The 20582-nt window shown below is 38.1% G+C and overlaps 1 protein-coding gene across 1 annotated transcript in view; it reads left to right on the top strand.

Annotated features, from left to right (window-relative positions):
• Window positions 1-20582, top strand: part of PDE11A (phosphodiesterase 11A) — a 433775-nt gene that overhangs the window by 213661 nt on the left and 199532 nt on the right. The window contains exon 6 of the mRNA XM_032755287.2: window positions 17390-17522. Within this exon, the coding sequence (XP_032611178.1) occupies window positions 17390-17522 (133 nt within the window). The remainder of the gene's footprint in view (window positions 1-17389; window positions 17523-20582) is intronic.

Raw genomic sequence — 20582 nt, forward strand, 5'->3', positions numbered from 1 at the left:
CATGTACAAATTTTTGAGTACACATAGATTTTCGGTTCTTTTGGGTATAGGCCTAGAAGTGGAATTGCTAGGTCATGTGGTAACTCTGTGTCTAACTTTTGGACCAACTGTCAGACTGTTTTCTACAGTGGCTATACCATTTTACATTCGCACCAGCAAAGAATGAGGGTTCCATTTTGATGCTTATCAATACTTATTTTTATTTCTGTCTTTCTTTTAGTTATAGCCATCTTAGCGGATGTGACATAGCATTTCATTGTGGTTTTTGTTTTTTTGGGGGGGTGCAGGGGATAGAGTCTCGCTCTATTGCCCAGGCTGGAGTACAGTGGCACAGTCTCAGCTCACGGCGACCTCTGCCTATTGGGTTCAAGTGGTTTTCCTCCCTCAGCCTCCTGAGTAGCTGGGATTAAGGTGCCTGCCACCAAGCCTGGCTAATTTTTGTACTTTTAGTAGTGATTGGGTTTCGCCATGTTGGCCAGGCTGGTCTTGAACTCTTAACCTCAGGTGTTCTGCCCACCTTGGCCTCCCAAAATGCTGAGATTACAGGTGTGAGCCACTGTGCCTGGCTGATTTGTTTGTTTTTAATGACCATGCTTTTTATAATTAGGGTGCTATTCAGGCTCAGAATTCTAAGCCTAAACATTATGTAGTAGCAAGAAGTGAATGACCACTGGAAAATGACCCATATGATTACTTTTAAGTAGTAATGCAAAAGGGGACTCATTTTGTTTATGGCATCCCCTCATGTGTACAAAACAAGCATATAATAAAAGAACGCAATAGGTTATCTCATCCATTAGTCACCCCAAAACATAGTTCATGTTACTTAAGATCATTTTGGATCTAAAAATTCATCCTTTGAAGAGTGCTATCTTATAATCGATTATCTCCCTTTATGCCATTTCTGAAGTACATGATAAGTCCATATCCTTGCTGGGCAATTTGTCTCTTTGTTTTTCACGTATTATGAGAAAATGTGACATTTGTCTTTCTCTTCCTGGCTTATTTCAGTTAACATAATGATGTACAGTTCCATACAGTTGTTGCAAATGACTGGATCTCATTCTTTTTTATAGTTGAACAGTACTCCATTGTGTATATGTACCACATTTTTTAATCCATTCATCTGCTGATAGACACTTAGGTTGCTTTCAAATCTTAACTTTTGTAAACAGTGCTACAACAAACATAAGATTGCAGATATCTCTTCAAAATACTAATTTCCTTTCTTTTGGGAATACACTCAGCAGTGGGATTGCTGGATTTGTATACTGCAGTTATACACTCTTGGTTGGAATTCCCACCAACTGTGTACAAGTGTTCCCTTTTCTCCACAACCTCACCAGCACTTGTTATTGGCTCTTTTGGATATATGCCATTTTAACTGATGAGATGATATCTCATTGTAGTTTTGGTTTGAATTTGTCTGATTATCAGTGATGTTGGCACCTTTTCATGTGCCTGTTTGCCATTAGTATGTTTTCTTTTGATAAATGTCTGTTCAGATATTTTGCCCATTTTTTTGGTCAGATGATTAGATTTTTTTCCTGTAGAGTTGTTTGAGCTCCTTATATATTCTGGTTATTAATCCCTTGTCAGAGGGGTAGTTTGCAAATATTTTCTCCCATTCTGTGGTTTTTCTCCTCACTTCGTTGTATCCATTGCTGTGTAGACGCTTTTTAATTTGATGTGATCCCATTTGTCCATGTTTGCTTCGATTGCTTGTGCTTTTGGGGTATTGCTAAGAAATCTCTGCCTAGACCAATGTCCTGGGTATTTTCCGCAATGTTTTCTTGTAGTGATTTCATAGTTTGAGTTGTTAGATGTAAGTTAAACAAATATTTTCTAATGTACCATTTTAATTATCTTATCATTTCTTTCACTATACAATTTTTTCAGTTATTTTCTTAGTGGTTGCCCTGGGGATCACAATTAGTATCTTAATTTGTAACAGTCTCATTTGGATTACTATCAACTTAATTTCCATAGTATACAAAAACTTTGCTCCATATAGCTTTGTTCCCTACCCCTTCATTTGTGTTATTGTTGTCCTACTAATTACATCTTTCCATATGATAAGCCCATCAATGCAGTTTTATAATTTTTGCATTATGCCATTGTCTTTAAATGAGATAGGAGAAAAAAGAGTTACAAACATACATTTATACTATCTTTCATATTTACTTATAAAATTTTCTTTATCAGTTCTGTTTATTCTTCATGTGGATTCAAATTGCTCCCTAGTATCCTTCCATTTCAGCCTGAAGACTTTTCTTTTGTATTTCTTATAGGACAGGTCTACTGGAAACAAATTTTCTCAGTTTTTGTTTATTTGAGAATGTCTTAATTTTTCATTTTTGGAGTATAGTTTCACTGGATATAGAATTCTTGGTTCATAGTCTTTTCCATTTGGTACTGTGGATATATTATTCAGCTGTTTTCTAGCCTTATAGTTTCTGATCATGGAGCTATTAATCTTATTGAGGGTTACTTTTATATAATGAGTTACATCTCTGTTGTTGTTTTCAAGATTTTCTCTTGTCATTGTCTTAGGACAGTTTGATTATAATGTGTCTAGATGTGGATCTCTTTCAGTTTATCCTACTTGTAGTTTATTGAGCTCCTTTAATGTGTAGATTAATGTTTTCAATCAAGTATGGGAAGTTTTCAACCATTATTTCTTCAAATATTCTTTCTGACCCTTTGTCTCCTTTTTTTCTGAGAATCCTCATTATGCATATGTTTGTATGCTTGATGGTATCCTACATGTTACAGAGACTTTGTTCATTTTTATTCATTCTTTTTACTTTCTGTTCCTCAGACTAGATGTTTTGAATTGACCTATCTTCAAGTTCAATGATGCTTTTTTCTGCCTTTTCAAACATGCTGTTGGGTACCCTAGTGAATTTTTAATTTCTGTTATTATACTTTTCAATTTTTGAACTTCTATTTGGTTCTTTTAAATAATTTCTTTCTCTTTATTGATATTATTTATTTGGGAGACAGCCTTCTCATATTTTCCTTTCAGTCTTTAGATATGATTTCCTTTAGTATTTTGAATGTATGTACAATAGTTCATTTAAATACTTTGTCTAGTAAGTCCAACATCTTGGCTTACTCAGGGACAGTTTCAATTGACTGTTTTTTCATATATGGAGCATCCTTTACTGTATCTTTGCATGTCTTATAAATTTTTGTTGAAAACTGAATGTTTTAAATAATATAATGTGGAAACTCTGGAAATCAAGTCTATCCCCTCACCCCACCATCTAATGTTTGTTGTCATTTCTGTTTGTTGCTATTATTGTTGTTACTGCTATTTGTTGTTCAGTGACTTTCCAGAACTAATTCTTTAAAGCCTGTATTCTTTCTGGGGTTTGGCAACTGAGGGTTCTGCTCAGTTAGCTTAGTTATCAGCTTATGATTGGACAGAGACGTCCTTAAAAGCCTGAACCAATAAGTCTTCCAGCCTTTGCTGAGGAGCTCCATGTGCATGTGAGGGCTGCCGTCAATTCTCTGACAGGGATTTTACTTAGTTTTCATTTTCTACTTACACAGAGCTTCAAAATCTGCTATAGGTGAGAGCCTTCTCAGTTCTTTCCCAGACATTCATACAGGTGTGTGTGTGTGTGTGTGTGTGTGTGTGTGTGTGTGTGTGTGTTGCATACGTTCTAGATGTCTATGAATATGTATAAACTTTTCAAAGCCTTCTGGGAGCAGCTCATTCCCAAGCTTATCTCATTAAGCTTTTTGCTCAGCTTCTTGTTAGCTGCAAGTGTTATCACCACCTGAAGCAATTGCCATGTTAAACAATTACCGCTGACTTTTCCCCACAGATATCCCTGGGGGTAAAGGCTGTTCTCAGTAAACAAGCTCTGAGTCAGGTCAAATAAAGACAAGTTCTGAGAATGGAGGTTTCCATTGAACTGCCAAACAGGTCAAGTAGTGACAGTTCTCTGGGGATAGAGCTTTTGGGGAGTACCAAACTCATTCTTCCTCTGTGAGTGGCTGCTAGGCTGCTGATTTTCACAGCTACCCCAGAGATGGAGAGAGGGTGATGGAAATAAGGTAAATTAAAAAGCCATAGATCTTGCTGTTTTTCCTGAGATTCAACTACAGTTGAATAAATACTCATTGTATTATTGCAAGCCTTTGGTTAATTTCTAGAGTTCTGAAAAAGTTGATTTTGACAATTTTTGCTAGTATTCTCACTGCTTTTATGGAGGTGCAAATTTTCAGTGATCTACTCTGCCAATTTGGAACTTCTTTCCTCTTCTCTTTACTTTTTCTTTTATTTCTCTATGTCCACGGTAATAGGGAATGTAAATGAAACTTACACACTGATATGAGACAAAATATTTCCACAGTATATAATGAATATTTCATATTTGTTCTGTTTTCTTCTGCATGGATCTTCTTTCTTCTACTGTGCCTCTGCTAGGATGTAATAGGTGTTTTGTATAAATAAAAATATGCTACATATTTCGATGTTAAGGAAATGAAGAAAACCTTTATAACATTAAAAAATTAAAACAGCACCATCACTACCATGACCTGTCGTCTTGGAATGTAAGCAAGATTTGTGTTGCTATGTAACTTCCTTTAAACAAGGACTTTCTTTTTGACTACTGTCTAGCATATTAAGGGTTGCTGAACCTCATTTTGCCAATATTTAATGTTGTCAATTGACGAGCAAGTGATCCAGATAACCTTAGAGGCTCATTTCTACTCCCTTTCTGGCAAGGAGGTGGCTGAGCAGGTCTGAATTAGCTCAATGGAAGACAAGACTGGTGCCAGAAGTTGAATTCTGAGTCTCCTTGTTGGTATCAAGGCCACTTCATTTACCAGGAAGCTTCATTGTTACAAAGTCACCCAGATATTCTCTGCCATCTTTCACTAAAAAATATGCAGAGTGTATGAAGTTGGGGTGATCCACTGAAACACTATAGGCTTGACCTAAGCACATATATCAGGGAATCATGTTGCTTTGATACTTCTGGGATTCCATAGTTTCCTCCACAAATGACCCTATTTTGTAAATATACTCCTTGGCACTAGTGAAGTGTGTGTCTGTGCCCCATTTGCATGATATTAATTATAAGAGCTAAACATCAGTGAAGGAAAAGAAGCCTTGGTAATGAAGTTGTGTATCTTCCAAATTCATCTTAATGAATTTGGAAATGTATTTTTCAAGCATCTAATCTTTACCTCTTACCCATATGTAATTTCCATCTTTTCTTCTTCATGGCGTTGAATGTGAAGAGTCAAATGCTCTCATTACCCCTATTTATTTCAGACCAATGAACTTGTCACTCTAGTAAAACTGTCATGGACGAAAATGAAAGCTATAAAAATGTTCCATGATAATAAGCCACGTGAATAAGTACTGAGATCAGGCACAATAAAGTAGCCTATATAGGTCAGCTGTCCCTCAGATTAATACTATGCAGTAAACAGAATTATGGCAATTTAGAAACCTTAACAGTTGGTTTTTATGTTTGACTCTCTTGCTTTAGTAGGTCTCTCATTTAACATGCTTTATTTAATATTCTAACAAATTGAATCTGCTTCCTTTCTTGCTGTGTGTATGTGTGTGTGTGTGTGTGTGTGTGTATATATCTGTATATATAGATCTGTATATAGATATATATAGATATATATATAGATACATATATATCTATATACAGATCTATATATATGTGTGTAGATAGATGATAGATAGATAGATAGATAGATAGATAGATAGATAGATAGATAGATATGCAGGACTTGTTGGGAAGGTGTGCCCTCAATCTAGAGATGTATGGAGGTATCCACAGCACCCTCACAGAGAGATATTGTGGGGCTACTTGAAACCTCCAGCAGGATAGAATCCTGACTGCTCTAGTATCAGCAGTTTTGCCAGCTGGCACATTTTCTCCTCAATATTTCTCCAAATCTGATAATGATGCCACCATCAAAAACATTTAACATCTTCTCTACTGTCCTAGGAGTTAAGCAGTAAACAGAGCATGTCTCACCTTGGTGTTTTTAATTAAAGAAAAGTCTTTGTGATATAAAGAGCCGGTATTTATCAAGAGCCTTCTATGCGCTATGCAGGCTTCAACATTCTATTATTTTATCCTCAAAACAGCCCGTTTTCCATTATGGAAACTAAAAATTAGAGATCATAATAAAATTATCTGTAATCTCACTGACAAGAAATGTTGGACCAAGATTAACAACAACAACAAAAAAAAAAAAAAACCCAGATTTATTCAGCTGTGAAAGAAGCTGGCAATTGTCATTATAGGATGCTAGATGGTAGATACCAACCACTTACAGCAAAGCCATCTGACACCTATCTGAGAGTCACAACCGCACAGTGACACCAACTTGTAGGGGTGATAAATCTCATCGTTCTACTTGCAGAAGTTGAGGAAATAAAAGATAGAAAATGTGTTCTTTGGTCACCATGTCTTAATTTCTGATAATACAGAATGCTTAAAATGAGAGGAATAAAAGTGTGATGAAGTGTCCTCAGGCAAGACATTAAAGGCAAGTCCACTAACACATCATGATAAATTTAGGAATTCCTGCAACTTAGAGCATCTTCTTCTCCTACCACAGGGTAAGAGATGACAGGCTGGCTCTGCTTGTTAATTACACTCTCTCCCATTACTTTTTATGACTAAAAGACTTGTTCAATAACCTTCAAAGATATACTTAAGCCATTAAAAGATTATTAATGTCCCAAGTCCTGGGTGTTCGAGACTCTCCTGCTGAGGTCCTAGCTTTGAGTCCCACTGGTATTTACTTAGTTCTCTAATCTCCTAATTAAAAGACAACTTCAAAAAGCATTGCACAGCTGGAGGCTTCAGGAAGGGCTCCAGGGATAGACAGGCTGAGCTGAGGGGGAAAAAAGTAAGGAATGCAGTTTCTTTTTGTGAACCCAACCTCAGATTGACCTCTAGTCAATGAAACAAAATGTCAAATACTATCATATAGATCAAAAATCAATATTTGGTTTGCAAAGCATTAAAAAGAAATCTGTCCCAAACAGTTATTTGAGTTCCTGACTCTTTGCCTCTCTGGCTCCTACCCCTCACTGGGTAACACTCAAGCTGTCAGAAGGGGAATTGACAATCATTCCTTGGTAATGAGAAAATAGATTGTGTTTATGTTGAAACTTTCAGTCCCACCCTAATAATCTATTTTTAGTTAATGGTCACACTCTTCATTAATGACCACTAGTGCATCAAGGGTAGTGTGTTAGTTCGATCTTGAAAATGGCAAATTTGAGGTGCTCAGGAGGAAGTCTCCAGAAAGTACTTAGGTATATACGTAGGGAACTCTGGACTCTAGGGGCTGCTGATACAGAGGAGAGTCATCTGTATGGGAAACCAAATAAGGCATGCTCTCACTTAATAAGTGGGAGCTAAATGATGAGAACACATGGACACCTAGAGGGGAACAGTGCACACTGGGGCCTACTGGAGGGTGGAGGGTGGGAGGAGGGAGAGGAACAGGAAAAATAACTAATGGTTACTGGGCTTAATAGCTGGGTGATGAAATAATCCATACAACAAACCCCCATGACACATGTTTACCTATGTAACAAACCTGCATGCTCTGAACATGTACCCCTGAACTTAAAAGTTAAAAAAAAAGACATTTTAAAAACGAAAAACAGAAAGAGTCATCTGTATGGATATAGTTTGGGATACAAAGCTTGTGCATGAAACCACATAATATATTGGTTGGCCTCTTCCACAGTAGCCTTATTCACCACTTCCACCATGTATCCTAAGCGTCAGCTCTATTATTTACTATACCAATACAGAAAACCCCACACTTCTTTTATTTTTATTATTATTATACTTTAAGTTCTAAGGTACATGTGCACAACGTGCAGGTTTGTTACATATGTATATATGTGCCATGTTGGTGGGCTGCACCCATTAACTCGTCATTTACATTAGGTATTTCTCCTAATGCTATCCCTCCCCGATCCACCCACCCCATGACAGGCCCTGGTGTGTGATGTTCCCCTTCCTGTGTCCAAGTGTTCTCACTGTTCAATTCCCACCTATGAGTGAGAACATGCGGTGTTTAGTTTTTTGTTCTTGAGATAGTGTGCTGAGAATGATGGTTTCCAGCTTCATCCATGTCCCTACAAAGGAAATGAACTCATCCTTTTTTATGGCTGCATAGTATTCCATGGTGTATATGTGCCACATTTTCTTAATCCAGTCTATCATTGATGGACATTTGGGTTGGATCCAAGTCTTTGCTATTGTGAATAGTGCCGCAGTAAACATACATGTGCATGTGCCTTTACAGCAGCATGATTTATAATCCTTTGGGTATATACCCAGTAATGGGATGGCTGGGTCAAATGGTATTTCTAGTTCTAGATCCTTGAGGAATCTCCACGCTGTCTTCCACAATGGTTGAACTAGTTTACAGTCCCTCCAACAGTGTAAAAGTGTTCCTATTTCTCCATATCCTCTCCAGCACCTGTTGTTTCCTGACTTTTTAATGATCACCATTCTAACTGGTGTGAGATGGTATCTCATTGTGGTTTTGATTTGCATTTCTCTGATGGCCAGTGATGATGAGCATTTTTTCACGTGTCTGTTGGCTGCATAAATGTCTTCTTTTGAGAAGTGTCTGTTCATATCCTTCACCCACTTGTTGACAGGGTTGTTTTTTTCTTGTAAATTTGTTTGAGTTCTTTGTAGATTCTGGATATTAGCCCTTTGTCAGATGAGTAGATTGCAAAAGTTTTCTCCCATTCTGTAGGTTGCCTGTTCACTCTGATGGTAGTTTCGTTTGCTGTGCAGAAGCTCTTTAGTTTCATTAGATCCCATTTGTCAATTTTGGCTTTTGTTGTCATTGCTTTTGGTGTTTTAGACATGAAGTCCTTGCCCATGCCTATGTCCTGAATGGTATATTGCCTAGGTTTTCTTCTAGGGTTTTTATGGTTTTAGGTCTAGCATGTAAGCCTTTAATCCATCTTGAATTAATTTTTGTATAAGGTGTAAGGAAGGGATCCAGTTTCAGCTTTCTACATATGGCTGGCCAGTTTTCCCAGCACCATTTATTAAATAGGGAATCCTTTCCCCATTTCTTGTTTTTGTCAGGTTTGTCAAAGATCAGATGGTTGTAGATGTGTGGTATTATTTCTGAGGGCTCTGTTCTGTTCCATTGGTCTATATCTCTGTTTTGGTACCATGCAGTACCATGCTGTTTTGGTTACTGTAGCCTTGTAGTAGAGTTTGAAGTCAGGTAGCGTGATGCCTCCAGCTTTGTTCTTTTGGCTTAGGATTGACTTGACAATGCGGACTCTTTTCTGGTTCCATATGAACTTTAAAGTAGTTTTTTCCAATTCTGTGAAGAAAGTCATTGGTAGCTTGATGGGGATGGCATTGAATCTATAAATTACTTTGGGCAGTATGGCCATTTTCACGATATTGATTCTTCCTATCCCTGAGCATGGAATGTTCTTCCATTTGTTTGTATCCTCTTTTATTTCATTGAGCAGTGGTTTGTAGTTCTCCTTGAAGAGGTCCTTCACATCCCTTGTAAGTTGGATTCCTAGGTTTTTTTTTTTTTTTTTTTTTTTGAGATGGAGTCTCACTCTGTCACCCAGGCTGGAGTGCAGTGGCATGATCTCAGCTCACTGCAAGCTCCGCCTCCCAGGTTCATGCTATTCTCCTGCCTCAGCCTCCCAAGTAGCTGGGACTACATGTTGAAACCTCGTCTCTACTAAAAAAAAAAAATACAAAATAAATAAATAAATAAAAGGTATTTTCTTCTCTTTGAAGCAATTGTGAATGGGAGTTCACTCATGATTTTGCTGTTTGTCTGTTATTGGTGTATAAGAATGCTTGTGATTTTTGCACATTGATTTTGTATCCTGAGACTTTGCTGAAGTTGCTTATCAGCTTAAGGAGATTTGGGGCTGAGACGATGGAGAAAACCCCACACTTTTTAAAGCTTTACTCATGCTATAGTTTTGTCTGAATTGTTTTTATCTTCTTTCTCTTCCAGGTGAACTCTTACTTATCCTCTAAAGACCAGCTTATACCAACATCCTTCCACATCCTTCCATTAGGCCATTTATCACAATTCAATATCACTAGTGTGTGCTCCCTGAGAGTATACCCCTTTGGCTTCTGCACATACCCCTTTCTGTACAAGTAGGGGCTAGGCTGGGCTGACATCCATGTAAGGATGGGTTTCCATGTGCCAGCTTCTTTCAACAACAAGGAAAAGATCCTTATTTTTCGCTTAATGCAAGATTTGGCTCACTCCTGTCCAGCACTTAGTAGAGGCCAAACTAGTTGTCATTCTTGAAAGACTCCTGAGAGTTTCTAGTGAAGACATCTAAGGAAACTCTTATGTTGAGAAGAGAAACATCAACACAAGCACAGTCTAATGATTAGCATTATTTTATTAAGATGTTTTGTCTTCTAATGTGGAGACTCTTTTTTTTTTTTTTTTTTGGAAAAGTAATGCTGAAGATAGTCTTTTTATTTTCACACAGTTCTCTGTATGTGAACCTTCAGCTAAGCCAGGACTTTCAGACAATTAAAGATGTTGAGTCACTTGTTCTGGGGTATTTTATTTTGTCTTGTTTTGCTTTGCTTGTATTGATTTACCTCCTACACAACTCTGCAACTTGTCAACCCTGAGGTTTATGTATACCTCACTGGCCCTCCCTTCAGGGGCAGCCACATTTCAGGAATTACGTGTTTTCTGTAATAGGGCAATTCTCTTTTATCCCTCCACAGTCAATATATTTGAGCTGATGAAGCTCTCTTTGAAGTCAGTTTGAGTCTCACATTTGGAAGCAAGATACCACTGAGAAGAATCTAAACTACAGCCCTTTACATGAAACTCACTTAAAAACCTACATTTTCTTATATCCCTTTTTCTAGCAAAATAACAAGATAAAGGATTTCGTTACAATTAGAGTGTTATGCTAAAATGAATCGAGCTTAGGGAGGTCTACTTTGTAGAGAGTTAAAATAAGCTATTAAGTGGTTAATTATGACCTTTTAAGGAAGTTTCACTGAAGTTCAGGTGTCAACTATATTTCTTTTACTTTTCTCAAACACTTATATCAATATATTTTTACTGTCTGCTGTTTTTTTCCTTTAAGCCAGAATTTTTGTAAATATCCCCACTGTAGGGATCAAAATAGTGTTGTGACTTAGATGTACAAAGCTATTAAACATGGACAAGTGAAATTAAACATGGACAAATGATTTGCTTTAAAAAAAACTTTAGAAACATTTGAGTGGTTTCTCAATCAACCATTAATCTTCAACAACAAATGAATGTTGCTAAGAATTCTATGCCGTTTTTTCTTGTTATGCACCGGTGTACAGTTAATGTGTTGGCTACACACACACACACACACACACACACACACCAACATTCACACCAGACATTCACTTGCATGAGGAGATTGGTAAGGGTCTTTGTCTTTTTGCTGAAAGAATGAGTTGGTACATGAGTACTCGTCTAATGTGAATGGACATCCCAGCCCTACCCTCTGTGTCTACAGAGAGGGATATGGGCAAAGGCAAAAGGAGCTGTTTAAATAGGAAACTTGTGACAATGTGGGCACAAGTAATATGGCATTAGGGCTCAGGCACCAACATGCTGCATAGCCCTTGGCAGATAGTATTCTTCCCTTCTTCTATGAAGCTTTGGCACTCTGGGTGCTACCGGTCAGGCTCCCTCAAGTGATTTCTAAGGAGTAGGCTTTAACAAGGGGCCTTGAATGAAAGAATAAGTATCCAGAAAGGTTGGAGGTCAGGGAAGGACTTGGAGGTGTCTGTGGTCTTGCAATTATGTATATGACAGCTAAGAACCACTGAGTTGACATGAACTGATTTGCACCCATAAGCTTTGGAGGCCTGGGAGTAATCAAGGTGTAGTTGTGTTTCCAAACAGCAGTGAGTCTCTATCTTGGTTCTGGCCCAAACTGAAAATCTTAGTATTGGATTTGTTGGCCTTTGATATCTCTGGTGGGAGTTTTTAGACTCAAGAAAGTTGGTTAATATTAATTTAAACTTCCAAAAACTTATCAAAAATAAGACCTATTGGGAACTGTCATTCCTGACGTTTGTTGGTAGAAACAGGGTCTAGAATGAAGGAGGTGGTCATATCCCCTTCATCCTACTCAGACCCCATGGAGAGAACTGTGGACTGGACTGGCTTTCATACTCCAAAGGACTGTTAACAAGGGGGGCTACATCTAGGACTGGCAGGGTACAAATAAGGAAGGCACGCCACAAGAGGAGTAACTTAAGGAATTGGAGACAGGTGGGAGAAGAATGATGTTAGGTGGATGATCATGGGTGACATGTTAACTATTGCTAAATATTTTGAGGGCTGTCAGATAATGAGGTCCATGCTCTGTGGCCACAAACCATGGAACTTGGAACCAAGGATGATGACTATTAGAAAGTAAACTGAGCTGCCACAAAATATAATGTAATATATGATAGGTAGTCAGTTTCCTATCACTGATGGTGCTCCATTTGAGATTACACGCCCAATTTTCAGATGTGTTGAAGAAAAGCTTGAAGGAGGGCCATTGAAAGCCCATACAAATGTCTCTGTGAGAATTAGGAAAAGGTGCCCTCTCCAGGTGGATGCAACTTCAAGCAAACAAGCACAGTTAGACTAACTTCCACCCCCACTTCTCCCTGTGCAAGGCAGAACCTACACAACTACACGTGGCTGTGTCTGTGATCTTACCATGTTCTGTCCCAACAGCAACCAATTGCAAAAGAGAAAACCATACTGAATAAAAGTTCGCTCATAAATCAGGGGGAGGTGATGAGCTGTAGGAACTTTTTGAAAGAGCTTACCCTAAAAGTTAGATGTGTCCTTCCAAAAGCAGAAATAATTTGGGCCCTTTCCTTTGTGATTAAGCTCACAACACCACATCACTGAAATGTATAAAGGGGTACTGTCATGTGCAGAATTTGCTTTAAAAGTTGTGATGCTTTTAGAAAATGTTTGCTATGGGCTAAATAATATGCTGAGCACTTTGCATGAATTATCACCTTAATCTCTACAGTAGTAGTATTATACCCGTTTTATTGATGAAGCTTTCCTGAGATCACTTTGCTAGAAAGCAGCAAAGGGGACATTTGATTGAGGTATGCCAAAACTTATGATCTTAATCATAACATAAAATTACCTTTTGTTTGTAAAGAACAGAAGCAAGCTTTTGAAAGCTCTAACTCAGTGTTATGATTCTGCATTATAGTAGACCATTAGGAATTCCAAAATTGAGCTGGTTCGTAAGCCAGAATGTGATTACTCTGATCTGAATGTTTGTGTCTGCCCAAAAATTCATATGTTGAAACCCAGTCCCTAATGTGAGGGTATGAAGGGATGGGCCTTTAGGAGGTGATTGGGTCATGGGGGTGGAGCTCTTATGAATGGAATCAGTGCCTTTATAAAAGAGGCCCCAGAGAGATCCCTCATTCTTTCTACCATGTGAGGACAGGAAGGCACTGGACACTGAACTAAAGCAAGAAGGCACTAGATACTGAATCTGCCAGTGTCTTGATCTTGGTCTTCCTAGTCTCAAAACTGTGATAAATAAATATTTGTTGTTTATAAGTCACCCAACTTATGGTATTTTGCTCTAGCAGCCTGAATGGACTAAGACAGTGATGTAAATACCAAGTGACAAATCAATTTTCCTGTCTTTGTCTCTCTGAGGATCTGATCACTCAGGCCTTAATTTATGTTCCTGTGCAACATTAAACTGAAGAAATGCAGAGGTGATTTTCAGAAAATCTGTTTGCACTGTTGCACTGACCTATAGGTCAGTTCGAATCTCACCTCCTCTCTGAAGCCCTAGCTAGATTACAACACCTGAAGTCATTTCTCCCTCCATGGACGTCTTCAGCACTCGTGATAAGTACAGTTGACTTGGTAACTTATCAACACATCTATGTGAAAAATTTTTCATTTGAAATTTGAAGTGGGCATTTAATTTTTATATTGTTTAAATGTCAGTGTGTTTATTTCTCATCTCCCCAGTTAAGTAGCAAGCTCCCTGAGAGCAGAGATCATAGCTTATACTTTAGAAACAGCCTCAACCCTGCCTTGCACAGAATCAATATTCCTTCTACACTGTTCACTGATTTTACAATGATTTCAATTCAGTATGCAAACTGAACCAAGCCAAATTCTAAGCGTGTTTTAGATTTAGAGTGAGTTTTTCAGGAGCCCCTGCTCAGTAAGTGTTTTTGTCATCATATCTTCTTTGGGAATTCTGTAAGTAGGGACCTAAAGCTCTTAATTATCAACTCCAATGGTTTTTCCTCCCCGTTCCTGTGACTAAAGTCTCAGACTGAAGTGTTTATTATCTTTAGCAGCTTCCTTAAACTCTCTCTGATGTGGACTGCCCCTCCCTATTTGTTCTTAGGTGACAACCCACTATTCTTGCTATAACGCTATCCATTAACTCCTTATGAAAGGCGACAGGAAAAATACTATAATTTAGGATGTTGGGGTCAGATTTAGGTGAAAATTCTATCTCCACTTGGGAAAGTTATTGAGCATCCTAGGTCTCCATTTTCTATAAAATATAGAGTAGCATATCCATCTCATAGGATTTATCTGAGGACAAAACAAATTAGTTAGGTAAAGTATCTGGCCTGACCCTTGGCCCACAGTAGATGGCAATAAATTTAAGTTTTTCCTCCTTATAATTTCTTCTCTTTCTCCCCTCCCCCTTTATTACCACTTTTCTTCTCCTTCCCTTCCCTAGATATAGATTTCCCCACGTGTTCCGTCCCTGAGTGATCTCATGCATTTTACTCTCCCTGAAAATTATCCTAACTCTGGATTCGAGTTTTCAGTCCTGAGGACTGATAGGATTTTGTTCCCGGACTTTCAATAATGAACATGTCCCAGGCTTACAGAATATCTGTCATCTTTCCCCTATCTCCCCACTCCTTAAAACAACTGTGTTCTGCTAATAGGGCCACAGGCAGCTGGGAACAAAATGTAAGCCACTGCTCTCTGGCCACAGAGCCTGTGGAATCTAATGCAGTACCTCTTGAGTCACCAGCACCATCACCTCCCACCTGCATGACTTCTGTGGTTTCCAGGACCTCTTCCCACCTTCAGTGTCTCTTATGCAGTTCTTCTTGCTCATTGTACCTGGATTAAGCTTTCTAAATCACATGTTAAACCACGTCACTTCCTTGCTCCATATTCTTAAACAGATCTCCATTGCCTATAACTAAGGTCTCAGCAACTTGGTCAAGGCCTCACCTTTGAGCCTTGACCTCTTTTTCAGTTTTATTCCCACCATACAATTACTCATTGTGCCAAGAACACACTTTGTACCCTGCTGCATTTGTGTCTTTTATTCCTGCTGTTTTCTTCTAACTCCTCCAATCTCTCCTTGTTGAACTCTTTCTCATCCTGAAAGACCCAGCTTGAAGGTTGTTGACACTTATTGGTAAAACTGGCTCCTTCCTTGAGCCCCACCCTACCTAACCATTTTTCAAGTTCCTCCCTTGACTTCTGTGCCCAGACCTCTCCTCAGCTCCTGCTGCAGCGCTGCTTCCCACACTCCACAGAACACTCTAGGTCAGCAGCTTCAAAACGGTGTGATCACAGAACACCTCAAAAATTGAAATGTGGAATAAAGTACACAGTGCAGAATGAACTGGCAAGCCAATTAATCCCTGAAAGAAAGGTCAGAATTTAGCCCATACCCTTTTATAAACTTAGTAATGACTTCACTAAGTCATTTAGATCTTTGTGTGAGGTGCATTATCTTGTTTCTCCTAGATTTTGCTTTCATTGCAGCACAACATAAAATTTCATCTCATGAAATGAGATGTATATAAAACAGCAAAAAGAAAATAAAACCTTTTTTGTTCTTTTGTTTTGATTTGTTTTAGAAAATAAAGCTGCTTCTCTTTGAAGTACTCAGCTTTTTATTAAAACTTCCATTTTTCAGCCAGAGAGCCATAGAGAATAAAGTTTATGTATTATTAATGTTTAATATGCAATAAGGGATGAATAACATTACAAATATATGCTGAATTTATCAGACACAGGCCAGCAATCATTACAGATGAGATATATTAATGATGGTAAATAATGTCTATGTGTCCCACTCACTCATGCATCCAATGGCCTTTCCATGCAGTTTCCTGCCTTCTCAACATGGCATAATTTCACACAGGGACATTATTGCATAATAACAAAGATGACGTGCACATTTAGTGTTTTCTTACATATAGTGCAGTTTAGATTAAAAAGTCAATAGAGTGATTATTATTCTTGCTGTAGTATACTCATTTAACATCTCATGAAATCCAGGGTTCCACAGAAGGCAGCTTGAAAACCTTGCCCTAGTATGCTTGCATCCATTCACATAATTTCAGTTATCACTTGCCAAGCCACAAATTAGACATCCTCCAGGAAAATTTTCCTTGCCAATACTAATTTGAACAGTTCTCAATTTTGTATCTCCGTGGCTCCTGACAGTGCTCAATATGTACTTGTGGAAGAAAAGATGGAAAGGAGGAGAAGAATGAGGGATATTAACTAATTCTTACAGCATTTCTGTTTATGTAGTGTCTGTCGTGAAAGTGATACAAGGGAAAGTTCAAAAAAATCATTTAGCATAAAATTCCTTGTTCAAATTAAATATGAAAATAGTTTTAATTATTAATGTTAAGGGTCTGTTGCATTAAAATAGGCTTTTAAGTGAGATTTTGTAAGTGGAATATGTGCTATTGTTAAGAAACATAATCTAAAATTACCAAAATAGTTAACTAAGATACTAAAAGTTATTAAAGTATTACTGTTATCAAAATAATGAATAAGATAGTAAAATTGTTTTTCAAATAATTACTAATTAAAAGACCATAGTCTAGATACATTCTTTTGCTGCATTTGTAATTTTTTAAATTCCCAATTTACTTCCTGATTTTTCCCTATTTGGGTTTCATTCTTCCTTGTGCCAAAACATCTAGTCTGTTCAATTAAAAAGGGCAAGCTGGGAAGTTGATGGAATTTTATTAGTTGTTGGTGTATTATTGTTAATTTTGGTCCTTACATATGTTTGCCAGCTTTGGGACCTAGATACAACCTAGAGTTTCTCTCTGAATCATAGGGAATCTATGGTTTCTGCTCATGGATTTAATTATTATACATTATAGCAGGTAAGTCATTTCGAAGTAGTTACTGATAATTACCTTGCTATTGTTCTGTGACTAATGTCACTTATTGTTTCTTAATAAGGACAGATTATCCTGATATTAGTGTAGTTTATAGGGTTTCCTTTCAAGAAAACTTATGTATCTCTCTTTTCTTCCTGTCTACCTTGGTGCTCTGATAGTTTCAAAGAAAGCATGGAGAAATCGTCATACTCCGACTGGTTAATAAATAACAGCATTGCTGAGCTGGTTGCTTCAACAGGCCTTCCAGTGAACATCAGTGATGCCTACCAGGATCCGCGCTTTGATGCAGAGGTAAGAGGAGCCCCTCTGGTTGCAATCCTAAGTTTCAGTTGTCACACTGTTGAAAACAGTTTAAACACAAAAAGGAACATTTACCAGCAATTCTTTTGCATCCTTCCCCTGTGATCTTATTTTAAGCATTGCCTACTGTTGACTCTAAGTTAGAAAAACTTGTCTAACTCTACCATGATTTGTAGCAAGATGGTTATCCTTAGTCTGATGCTTTTTTATGATTGGGTATATTTTATATTAAACTATGAACTATTTAATAAAAAATGTATATAACAAAGTTATTTCCCAATAGACCCTAAAACAACTACCGTATTTATAAAAATTGCTCCCAAGAAACAGTAAATTGGTTGGTGTTAATTATCTAGGCACACTGTGTTGATATACGGAATATATTAAAATAATTTTGAAGTTTACATTCTAAGGTAGAGTATCATACAGATAAATTCACATGAACTGATAATGTCTCTATGTACATATGTGTACTCTATATATATATATACTCATATATACATATCGAGTATACACATTCATTAAATACAAGATTTCCTATTGAAGATTGCCCAGCTGAGGTCTGAAGAGTAGGAGGCATTTTTTTGGTAAGGAAGGGTAAGGAGACGTGTGTTCCAGGCAAAGCTGAGCAGGCATGGGGAGCTGGGGAAGTGAGATGATCTAATGTGGCTGAAGGGCCATGATCCATGAAACTGGAGAGGGAAACAGGGACCAGATCACCAAAAAACTTTGAAAGGCATGTTAAGAAATTGGAGTATTTGTTCTGTGCAATGGGGAACCATTGAGTTTTAAATGGGGGAGAAGCAAAAGTTATATTTTAGAATGATCACGCTGGCTACAAAGCAGGGGATAGGTTAGTAATGATAACAACTGAACAGTTAACCTTCAACCCTGAGAAGTAGATGTCATCATTCCCATTTTACAGAAATTGAGAGCTGCTCTATGGCTCTGGAGGCAGACAAAGATTCAGTCCTACTACCTCTCAAACTCCACAGCCCATACCCTTAATCCTGCCCTGTGCTGTCTCCATTGTCTGTGGCCAGGACATGGTGATGGCAGGGAGGCTGGGGTCCAAGTCTAATTTACAACTTCAGTCAGATCATCTTTGCAGATCTCTGCAGGAAAACCTTATATTCCCAAACTTACCACCTCCCTGTAGCTGCCTAGAACTCTCTTCCCCAGGCTACATTTTCCATGTATTTTCTATTCCTTCTTGAGGTTAGAGGCTCCTAAATCCTTAAATGAACTCCTAGTCTGGGTTGGGTGCCTTTCCAGCTGCTCCCTTGGCTGTCCTAACACTGACTACCCTCTAGTTCTCCTCAGTTTTTATACATTAAATCTGAAATTTGACTTACCTTTCCTTGGGAAAGTTCACAGTTCAAAGTTCTTCAGTTCTCCTCTGGTAAGGTAGAACACTACTGACTTGGTTATATGACTGGAGCACGGAAAATGATTTACAGATGTCAACATTTATATACTTTTCCATTGTGGTTGAGTTAGGACTGATTTTATGTCAGAGAAGTTAGTCTCTTCTCCCCTTTAGGCCATCGAACTCCAAACGGTCACGCAACCAGAACCACAAACGATGGCTCCCTTTTACTGGGGACCCTTAGATAGGCATCTGAGGGAGATCTGACTGCCATCTTCCCAAAATAGTGCCCCCTGTCAGCAGGAAGCAGTTAAGATCCGTCTTTGCCCCTATTCTAATGGCAGTTAGATGCACCTCTTTGGAGAAGGAATGATAGACTAAATCCTAAAAAGTATTACAGCTTTTATCTTTCTTTTAAAAAAATATTTCATCTAAGTGCTTATTTTCCTTCAAACCAATTAATTAGAGCTCTTTTCTTTATAAACATAACACACATAACACATAATGATTATATAGACAGACAGAAGAAAATCTAGTAGTTGTAAGATTTTTCATTTGCCAATCTAATTGGATTATTGGCCTCTGGGTGGAGCCCTTTAAGAGCAAGGCTAGGAAAGCTTGTATTTTCTAGGGCCTAACAAACGGGTATGGCTGGAAGACAAAAACAGATTTTGAGAGGGATCTACCTGCCTCTAATTTCTGAAGTTCCATGAGGAAAACAGAGGTTTCTCACAAAATGGGATCTGTGGTGCCTTTTCTGATTTTGCCAAGGAGTCACGGGCCATCAGAAATTATTTTAGGGCCTCTCTCATGTGTGCCTTAAGAGTGGCAAGACAAAATGGAGAAAAATAATTCAGTCAGCTGAGAAGAAACATTTTTCCAGCAAAACAAGATTCAAGAAGGGAAAAAAGCCATAAAGGTCCTTTAAACATACTTGGGTATCTGCTTTTAATTAAGCTGAGCACTCCTTAAAAAAGTCCTTTTAAATCCCTTATTACCTGACTTTAGCCATGCCAAGCAGCCAATATTTCTGGTTTTTGAACTTTACCAAAAGTAACCTCACAGGTGAAACCAACAAGCCTCAAGGTTATGACTTAACTACCAGTGTACGAAGTATTTTCAAAGCAGGAGGTAAGCAGTTTTTACAACATCTAGAATCTTTAAGTGTAGCTCAGAGAAGGGAAGACTTAAGAAGAGAAGCTAGAAGTTGTTCATGGAGGGGAAGAGAATCAGCAAATGGTAGAAGTCACACAGCTATTAACTTGAAAGTACTCATTCTCCGTGAACCCAGAAGGCGGAGCTTGCAGTGAGCCAAGATTGTGCCACTGCACTCCAGCCTGGGCGACAGAGCAAGACTCTGTCTCAAAAAAAAAAAAAAAAAAAAAACAAGAAAGGAAGAAAGTACTCATTCGCCAAGCCAGGATTGAACCTGAGCCACCATTGTAAAATGTCAGAGACTAAAACAAAGCACTCCCACATAATTACAGGTCATGCTCCCAAGGATGTAAACAAGATGCAAGCCTGCAGCAAAGTTTGTTACTGACCAGTTTGCTGGGCTGACTTGAAAAGTGGGCTTATGGGGTCCTACACCCACATCCTATCCTAAAGTACCCCTATTTCTGATAGAACCATACAGAAAGACATGCAAAGCATACCAGATTGGCTACAGCTTAAGACCAAAC

The sequence above is a fragment of the Hylobates moloch genome, unplaced genomic scaffold (assembly GCF_009828535.3).
Source record: "Hylobates moloch isolate HMO894 unplaced genomic scaffold, HMol_V3 SCAFFOLD_1, whole genome shotgun sequence".
NCBI classification, from domain to species: Eukaryota; Metazoa; Chordata; class Mammalia; order Primates; family Hylobatidae; genus Hylobates; species Hylobates moloch.